We start from the raw sequence: 10,250 nt of genomic DNA, 5'->3' as shown, positions 1-10,250 counted from the left end.
TATCAGATTTGGCTTTTTTTCTCTGCTTTTTTTGTGTTGTTCCAATGAAAACAAAATAAATAAACATGTGAATAGCAAAGCATATGTAATTGCAACAATCTTCCGGGAGAAGTGATGCATTATCTGACTGTGACTGTACAGTATGTGTTGAAGCCAAGGGCGAAATAGTCAGTCACACATTGGGGGGGGACACTTTGGGGGGAACTCTCTCTATCCAACGAATATGCTCTTCACCAAACATTAACCAAACTCTCTCCTTTTACAATTACCGGTTCTTAAATAATGAAGCTTTCAACAGCACTACTACTGGTATGTTACTCTTGCTACCTGTTCAGCCTGCCTGCTCTGACCTCCTTTGTTGCTGCATACTCATCCTGCCTGCTCACCTCACCTTCCCTGATGTTTCCAAATACCTGAAATTCCAAATGATTAAGTCAGAAACACCCCAAACCAGCCAAATGTCCAGATAACACCAATCAAAACTCTTCTATTTCCCCTGGAGGGAAGAGGAGGTGTTAACCCTTTATACTGACACACATACGATCAGGTGTAAACATTCCATGTCATGGTTCATGGTATATATTTTTTGCAGTCCTCCTATAGTCCTCTCCTAACAAGCAGATCTAGTCAGTTATGTTAGTTTGTGAACATATACAGTATATATATATATATCTCGCATTTCTACAATTTATCCAAAGCGCCTTACAACAGCAGTGAGTATAGATTTTTCAGTATAGATGGTCCCAGTGGGACAGGAACCCACAACCTAAGAGTTGTAAGCACCATGATCTACCCACTGAGCCACAGAGGACCACGAGTCACGACACTCACCACCCAGGCCTTCTTATTCTCCAGCATCTGGATATTGTCCAGATGTCTCTTCTTCTCGTAGTAGCGCTCCACGTCATTCTTGTTCCTCTCGTTCCTCTGCTTGGCCTTCTTCAGGAAGCTGACCTTGTCCTTCACCACATTCTACAACAAAACAAAACAACCACACAACTTAGAAGAACAACAACAACACATCTTTCCGGTACGGTCAGCGTTATTAAAAACTAATTCTGTGTGTAGATGAGGTGAATTCACAATTTAGAATAGACCTATCGCTAAGCTATGCCCACTTTGGAAAATCGGACAACTCGACAACAACGCTTCACTGACAGTGATTGACTGACCGACCGTGACTGAATGACTGATTTGAATGACTGATTTCTGATTTCAGATTTACCACAGCAAGTAATAGACATGTTTTTTTAAAGATGACAAGAATATTTAGTCTAGAAGCTTTTCACCATCAGATATTAGCGAGTTGTTCTGCAAAAAAATCTATTTTGGTGTAAGCTATGTGTCGCTCACGAAACAGACGTCAAGCTGTTGCAAACAGCAGCGTTTTACCATCTCAACTGGGTCCCACTCACCTCCAGGTCCCTCTCTTTGGTGCGGAAGGTCCTGAGCTCGCAGTGGTACTCGTACATCTTCGGCGACCCGACAGACTTCTCTGTGGCCTCCAGAAGCTCGATCTTTGTCATTTTGGCAAACTCCCCGACCTTCTCCTGCAAGGTCAGAGGTCAAAGGGCGGTCAGAGCAGGTTGGACCAAAGAAGACCTCGGTCCTATGGCTAGTGCATATATCCTAAAACATGGCCTGCATCAGTCACCCATCCTTCATCCATCAGTCACCCATCCTTCATCCATCCTTCTCTGCACACTCACTCACTGTTCTCCTCTGGGATCAATAAAGTACCTACCTATCACTCCTCCACTCATCCCTCACTCATCCCTCACTCATCCCTCACTCATCCCTCACTCATGTTACAATTCCTCTTGCTCCGACCGAGTCCCGAACTTGTGACCCCTGACCTTGCCAACACACGTGACCGTCTCCTCAAAATACCCGATGTTCACCAGCTACGCTATCGGAAAAACAATATTTCAAAGCTAGCAATTCGACAGAGCGAGCAGGTGTGAGTATCTGAGCTTGAGGAGTGAGTCATGCCATCTCAACTGGGTTCCACCACACGTACCTGAGGGAGGAACTGGCACAGGTTGCTAACTTGGATGCGTAGCGCCTTCACCTCCTCCTCCACGGCCCTCTGGCCACTGTGCCTCCCGTTCATCATCCACACAGACTGGTTGTTGTCCACGTGGATCTCTCTAGTGATCACCAGGTTCCCTCCGTTCTTGTACCTGGGGAGGGAAAAGAGGTGGGGGAATATCGGTTATGTTTATGTTACGACTGTATCGTCATAAGGAGAAGGGAATCAGTGATGATGGGGTAGGTAGTGTTTATTTTCGTAAGACTTACAGTTCAATCTCAACGGATCCCTTGTTGCAGCCACGCTTCACATACAGCCCGACCTATTCAGAAGGAAATGCAAGTTTGTGTTGTGTACTGGCTAGCTACCACCAACATAAACGCAAATGTCACACCGTGGCATATGTTTTAATACTCAATTACTGTGGCAGAAAATGTTATATCATTGAGGTCATCTTGGAATTGTGGAGCTCCAGCAATTTCAACAGACATGTATGACATTGTAACAGACAAATAATAACAACAACAACAACAACAACAACAACAACAACCATCATCATCATCATCTTTCACTTTTGTAAAAAACAAGCAGTCAGATTGGTAAAGGTAAAAGTTCAAGCTGTGGTCAAAGTGACCTGCAACTGACAGATCCCAGCCACTCACCTTGTCCCCTCTGCCCAGGATAGCCGTCTTGCCTGCCAGACCCAGACATATGGCACAGACGATGCTGGACTTCCCTGTTCCATTGGCACCCACAATCATGTTCAGGTTTGGTCCTGGGATTACTACTGAGTGGTCGTAGGTCCTGTGGCCAAGAGAGAGGCCCCATGTTAGACGGTAGGGCTGTTACGATTAGTCGACGTCATCGACGTCATCGACTACGTCAATACGTCGGTTTGCGTAATATGCGTCGGTTAGTCGTAAATAAACAAAATGGCGTTTTTTTTTTTATTTTATATATTTTTTTTTTTAAACCTTTATTTTACCAGGCGAGACAATTAAGTGTATGAGTGAAAAGTCCGGACGGATTGTAATGGCAGCTAGTGCTGAGGCACAAACATGTACATTTTCAAGCCTGCAAACTGTGACACTTTAAAAAAAATGTGAAAAAATACTTTCTTGTGCAATATGACAACCCTAGTTGACTATCTGTGCAGTATAGTACAGTGGATTGTGTACATAGCCTCTATTGATGTAAACCAGCTCCTTATCTTCTTGTGATTTTATGCATCTATGCTTTTTCCAAAATGTGTTTCTTTTTCCTTTCTTAAACACCAGGGGAGCCTCCCCTCCTAAATTTCGTTGTTTGGTACCTGTACTGTAACAATGACAAATAAAGTCTATCTATCTATCTATCTATCTATCTATCTATCTAAAAATGGATAGCTACTAGCTAATGTTACACAAGCAATGTAGCTCACCACAGTTCGTATGTCTTGTCTTCTGGTGTTAGTAACGTTAGCTATGTAGCTGGCTAGCTACGGTAGCCTATTGTCATTGTGGTGCGAGCACCTACTGTACGTTATCTAGCTCGTAGCTCGCATGCTACGTTAGCATCAATTTAGCTAATCATAACATAGCAGCGAGAGTAACGTTAGCTATAGCAGTGAGGTGGAGACAAATAAGTTTTTTTCCCCGAACAGTACAAAAATGATCGTTAGACTTACCGACAAATTAGTCGTTAGACTAATCGACTAACCGATAAAATAATCGCTAGATTAATCGTTAGAAAAATAGTCGTTTGGGACAGCACTATTAGACGGTGAAACAGCAATTTGGGTTGCACTTTAGGTGGCTAGAGACAACAACAACAACAACAACAACAACAACAACATGTACTACTACTAGTAGCAACAGCAGCAATAACAACAAGAGCAGCAACAACAACAATCTTTTGGTAGTTGTCAGCATGCACTGTCCTCTTACTGTTTGGCTGACTGTTCTTGTTTCCTTTAAAATTGTCACCAGTTATACGTAATAGATTATATTCAGCCGTATTAAGTATATTGTAGAATGTAGTTTGTATATTATTATAGTATGTAGATCCACCTTCCCCTATTCTATTATGGTAGCCATTTTGGCTTGTTATGGTTGTAATGTTTTCAATTAGCAATGTATGTTGTTGTTTGTCTCTTGTCTGTCTGTATTTTGTCATAAATTGTTCTCTTATTATTTCTGCTGTTATGATTGTATTATTATATTAGGACCCTCTCGAAAACGAGAGGATGCATCTCAAGACATTTACAACAACAAGAACAGGAAGAACAACAACAACAACAGCAACAGTAAGTAGTTGCAACTCACTCAGACCAGCAACTGCATAGTATGCAATGCAGAGGTAGCCAGCTAGCTAGCCAGCCAATGTTGGCTCACGATTTAGCCATCAACAACTTACTGGCTGTGTTCGGAATAGCGTACTAGCATACTACTCATACTAGATATGACGTAGATTTTGAGTATGTAGTACGTTCCGAACGTACAGTATGCGAGATTTGAGTATGCGAGAAATTTAGTAGGCGAGCAGTTATTTCCAGGAAATGTTAAGTCGGTTTTGATGGACACTAGCTCGTCTCCTATTTCCCTAAATGCATTTCGCGTCCAGAGTTGCCAGATGGGGCGGGTTACCGCCGAATGGGCTACTTGGTTTTGAGGTTATAGAAAGTTTAGGCTGTAAATTGTCAATCCCATCTGGCAACCCTGTGCGCTTTCAGCCTCGTCAAACTCATACAGCTTTTGTTTACATTGTCCGATAGCCTGGGGACCGAAAGCTTGCAATAAACATAGTTTTTTTGCACATATTTGAGTGTGCAGATGCAGATGCTGCTTTCTTGCACTCTATTTGATACTCTTCAGCTGCAGCACCCCAGCTAAGTCTGATCATGGATGAGCGGTGGCATTTTCACTACATTAACATGGTGAAATGCATTCTTAGACCAGGCTAGTCGTCATGATTACAAATATGCCACATGAAATGCATGAAATCCACGTTTATTTGTGTCTTACACACATGTTCACCTAGTATTTGACTGCTTGTAGCCCAATCACGAATGATCCCAGTATTGTAGCTTCAGACGGACAGGTTGGGTTGTTATTGTGCTTGCTGCAGCCCACGATATGTTATTGCTCGTATATATTTATTTTAATCATGTTATTTTACCAACTGTTAAGACAACAATATAGTAAGCTAGTTACTTGAGCTAGCTAAAGATATTGGCCCCCAAATCATTTTACAACGTGTTGTAATTATGTTACGATTTTTCTGTCGAGTGTGTGAAGGTAAACGTAGGGTGCGTTCGTAAAGTTGCTCTGAGAGCGCCGGAGCGCACACTGGGTGCAACGTCAAAAAGGGACCAGGTAATTTGATTGGACAAGAGGCATTCCATGAGTGCTGATCATATTTCCAGGGCGATTTTACGAACGCAGCTAGCGAACGGAAGACGCAAAAAATCGTCAGATCAGATATATAAACGGGTTATTTTGGTAAACTGGACACATTTTGGGAATATATGTGGTTACTTTCTCGCCTGAAAACATATTAAAACTTCATAAAATGACATGTTAACACTTGTAAAGCCAAAATTACATATTTTAGCTAATGGAGGTTTAAAATGGAGGTCTAAATTCGCCGCTCCCGGCGAAATGCATTCTGGGAGGCAGTATGCGAGAATGCAGTATGCATAATGGACGGCTGGTTTTCGGATACTAAGCCGTGAATTTGTGAATTTAGTAGGCAGTATGCAGTATATACTCATTGAGTATGCTAGTATGCAGTATGAAGTATATACTCATTGAGTATGCTAGTATGCAGTATATACTCATTGAGTATGCAGTATATACTCATTGAGTATGCTTGATTGATTGAAAACTTTATTAGAAGATTTGCAGAAGTAGGTACATGAAAGTACATATTACATACAAGGTCAACTAACAGGATAAAAACCCAAGAAAGCCACTGGCTTATTTCAATTGGGGTCCTTGATTCTGCTAGTATGCAGTATGCAGTATATACTCATTGAGTATGCAGTATATACTCATTGAGTATGCTAGTATGCAGTATGCAGTATATACTCATTGAGTATGCTAGTATGCAGTATGCTAGTACGCTATTCCGAACACAGCCACTGACAACACAAATAGTCCAAGAGCATTAGCTCAAAATTGAGTCAAACCCGGAACAAATTTGTAACAAGCTGAATTTTTCAGGATATGTTCAGAATACCTTTAGGAATAACATACTAAAAGTCCCAGTGAATCCCCCTTGTGCTTTCTGAGATATTCAAGATGGCGTCCAAAATTGCCGCTATTTGGAGATTTTTCCATATCTCAGGCTTAAAACATAATATATGTTTTCTCATACAAGGAATATAAATTCACCATTGACACACTGCTAAAATTAAAGTTAACCAAGATTACAAGGTCATTAATGTGACAATGACACAACATTCACATAGTGTACCCATTAAGCCCAGGCACCATTTAAGCCCATTTGTAACTTTGAAGTCATTTTTTAGAAAAAGAGGGGCCTGTCTAATGCTATTCATTATTTTGTCTAATCACACAATGTCTTTATTGTTAGTTTTTATTTGCCAAGCACTATCTACACTGCATTGTGCTTTGTACAAACACAGAGTGAGAAGCACAACCTCAAGATCTGCCCAGTCACATTCGACCAACCCCTGTATCAAAAGGCCTCTGAGATAGTTGCTGCCTCCAGAGACTTGGACAAAGTGATGGTGCGACTTGGTGGGTTCCACCTGCTGATGTCATTTCCAGGCAGCATTGGGCAGATCATGACAGGAAGCGGGCTGGCAGAGCTGTGGGAACGGGTGTATGCCAAAGGTTCAGTGGTGCATATGCTCAAAGGTCATGCCTTCTCTCGAGCAGTGCGTGCTCACATTCTGACCTTGTTGGCCCTCATCTCTGTACTGCTAGAGAAGTCAGACTGGGCAAATCAGACTGACAAGGAACATCTGGTCAATCTGTATCAAGATATAGTTGACCAAGATGAAGATGCAACTCAGGTCAACGAAGATGAAACTCTACGAGAGTTTCAACAGTTTCTCACTCATCACCTGGAACAAGCTGCCACACAGAGCAGAACAGGAAAGTTATGGGTACAATACATCAACCAGGTGTTCCTCATGCTCAACTTCATCAGAGCCGAAAGGACAGGCAACTGGAAGTTTCATCTTCACTGTGTGCAGGGAATGATCCCACATTTCCATGCAGCAGGTCATCTTCCATATGCCAAGTCTGCAAGACTGTACTTGCAGCAGATGAACTCCATCTAACAAGTCATGCCACCTGAGGAGTACACATTGTTCTCTTCAAAGGGGTACTTCACCATCCTTCGAGCCAACGAGTTCTGGTCTGGCAACTTCTCTGACCAGACAATTGAGCAGTTCCTGATGAGGATGCTGAAAACTAGTGGAGGGATGACCCATGGTAGAGGAATAACAGACAGCACCTTGACCAAATGGGTGCATGCACTGCCTTACTGCGTCCCTGTGTGTGATGCTTTGGAGAAGTTCACCGGTGTGCATAGTGCTACCTCTGAACAACACAAAGATCTCCGATCATCCACTCAGGCTAAAGACAGCAAAGACTATGATGTCTTTATGCAGTGGCTGGAGATACATCCACCATTTGCAGGTTACCAGCCTGATCACCTAGTGTCTATAGCTACTGGTGTTATAGCTGACACATCCGTCAATTGTGACAATGCAGTCCAGATTGGTCTGGCTGCAGCCTCCAGGATAACAGGAAAAAAGTTCTCAGAAATCACACTGCATCGCACTGACAGTCAAGACTATAGGGGATAAAAACACCATCAATGTCAGGGGACAAAACATGGTAGTGAATCCCAGTCTCCTTTTCAACAGGATCACCTGTGTCCTAAAGACAAGTTCTGACATGGAGCAGTTCATGTCATATGAGCTTGCTCCTCAACCTCCATCCCTGTTTCATAATGGTGTCATGCGAAAGACAACCAAGAGTGTTCTAGGTACTCTTCTCAAGTCATTTGCCCCTGTACAACCTAACATTCCAAAGAACTGCAAGTTTGTTCTAGATGGAGGCCATCTGTTGCAGTCTGTGGTGTGGCCACAGCCATCTACTTACGGAGATGTGTGCCATTGCTACATTGCCTACATCCTGAAACCCTATGGGGCTGGTACTGTAACTGTGTTTGATGGCTACAGCTTGATCTCTACCAAGGCAGCAGAGCAACTGCGCAGGGCAAAGAAGTCCACATCCAGTGACATCTTATTTGATCAGAACATGCCAACCACAACAACTCAGGCAGCATTTCTAGCAAATAGCCACAACAAGGAGCGTTTGATAGAGATGCTCAGTGACTTGCTGAGTCAAGCAGGTGTTCAGGTGAAGCAGGCACAAGCTGATGCAGATGCATTGATAGTCTCTACTGCTCTGTCATTGGCAGAGTCAATCAAACCAGTTGTTGTTGTTGGAACTGACACTGACCTGCTGGTAATGCTGGTGGCTCAAGCAACCACAAACATGGACCGTTACATGTTATGCTGCAAGAACCCCACAACTGTGTACAGGGTTCATGACATTCAAGGGAGCATTGGTAACACCAGTAAATATCTGATGGTGTTACATGCTATAACTGGATGTGACACTGTATCTGCTCTGTATCGCCAAGGGAAGCGTAAGGCATTCAATCTGGTGCATAAGAAGAAAGAGTATGATCTAATTGACACATTCATCAATGCTGCAAGTAGTCATCAGCAAGTACAACAAGCAGGTGAAAGCTTCCTCCTGAAGCTGTATGGAGCTTCCAGTTGTGAATCACTGGATCAGTTCCGATACATTGCTTACAATAAGGCAATCAGCAGAACTTCACTTTCCTCATCCTTCCAGTTGGCAACTTTGCCTCCAACAAGTGCTGCAGCCAAGCAACATTCATTCAGAACATATCTCATTGTTCAGGAATGGATGGGAAGGCCATTGCAGCCAACAGATTGTGACTGACCGCCACATTGCTCCAGACACTCTGCTCAACATGATCTCTTGTGGCTGCAGAGCAGATGGCTGTGGAGTGTCATGTGGCTGCAGGAAGATGGGGGTACACTGCTCTGCCTTGTGTACAAAGTGCAGTGGTCAAACATGCAACAATGCAGCACCAATGCCATCTTTACTAGATGATGAGGGAGAAACGGAAGAATCAACACCAATTTCTGATGATGAGGATGATGACTGAAGTGATTTATTATTATGAAATGTCTCCATTCAAGACACTAATGATGAAATTGACTTACTTACCCTAAAAAAACATATTTTTAACCTTTTAATTGCATTTGTATCAGGTTTTAAGCCTGAGATACGGAAAAATCTCCAAATGGCGGCCATTTTGGACGCCATCTTGAATATCTCAGAGAGCACAAGGGGGATTCACGGGGACGTTTAGTATGTCATTCCTAAAGGTATTCTGAACATATCCTGAAAAATTCAGCTTGTTACAAATTTGTTCCGGGTGTAACCCTATTACTACTGGACTAAAAGCACAGGTCGGGGAGGTGGGTAGGTTGGCTAGCCGGCTAGCTTAGCATTGAAGTTGAAGCACAGGTGCCGTGAGTAGACTTACAGGAAGTTTTTCATGGTGATGCGGAGTATGGATCCTTCGACAAAATCTCCAGAGGTACTCGGGTTGGTTGGTTGGTCGTCTGAAGTTAGTAGGGCGGACAGGTGACTTTTTCTCCTAACAGACGCCATGACTCTCGACAGAAGTCCAACAGAAGACGCAACCAAAAGCGGTGAAGTCATTCGCGCCTTCAGTGGGCGCTTGTCACCTGACGATTGTACCAATGTGAGTCACGTGCTGCTCTTCCGTGTAGAATGTATTTATTTATTTTATTTTTATTGATTTATTTTTCTGATATAGGACATCACTAGGACACACTATTGAAGTGTTTATATATTTATATTTTTACTAAAAATGTTGTGGAGAATTTGAGCCAGATCTAAACGTATGTATGGCTCTCGTCTCATTAAGTACACACGTACGTCCACTAGAGGGTAGTGACGTACTACTACTCACGTGAAAAAGATGCACTCCAAAAAGTATCACAGGAAGAATCTCATGAGACAAGCACATTTATGACATCTATTAACATACTATTCATATTACAATATACATTTATTTTGCGACTATTGTTGTACAGTGACACATTTGAAGCATTGTTGAGTAAGCCTGC

The 10,250-nt window shown here is 42.7% G+C and overlaps 1 protein-coding gene across 1 annotated transcript in view; it reads right to left on the bottom strand.

The window, feature by feature from the left end:
• LOC308166756 (structural maintenance of chromosomes protein 5-like) overlaps positions 1-9,768 on the bottom strand; it is a gene marked incomplete at both ends in the record, with an annotated part of 17,904 nt that extends 8,136 nt beyond the window's left edge. The window contains 6 exons of the mRNA XM_080541081.1: positions 832-972; positions 1,416-1,550; positions 2,021-2,183; positions 2,302-2,354; positions 2,695-2,836; positions 9,641-9,768. Coding sequence (XP_080397207.1) covers positions 832-972; positions 1,416-1,550; positions 2,021-2,183; positions 2,302-2,354; positions 2,695-2,836; positions 9,641-9,768 — 762 coding nt within the window. The remainder of the gene's footprint in view (positions 1-831; positions 973-1,415; positions 1,551-2,020; positions 2,184-2,301; positions 2,355-2,694; positions 2,837-9,640) is intronic.
• Between the last annotated feature and the right edge of the window lie 482 nt (positions 9,769-10,250).

Source organism: Nansenia antarctica, assembly GCF_963989245.1.
Source record: "Nansenia antarctica genome assembly, chromosome: 10".
NCBI lineage: Eukaryota > Metazoa > Chordata > Actinopteri > Argentiniformes > Microstomatidae > Nansenia > Nansenia antarctica.
Note: the sequence above shows the minus strand (reverse complement) of the source record. Positions and strands in the feature narration are given on the sequence as shown.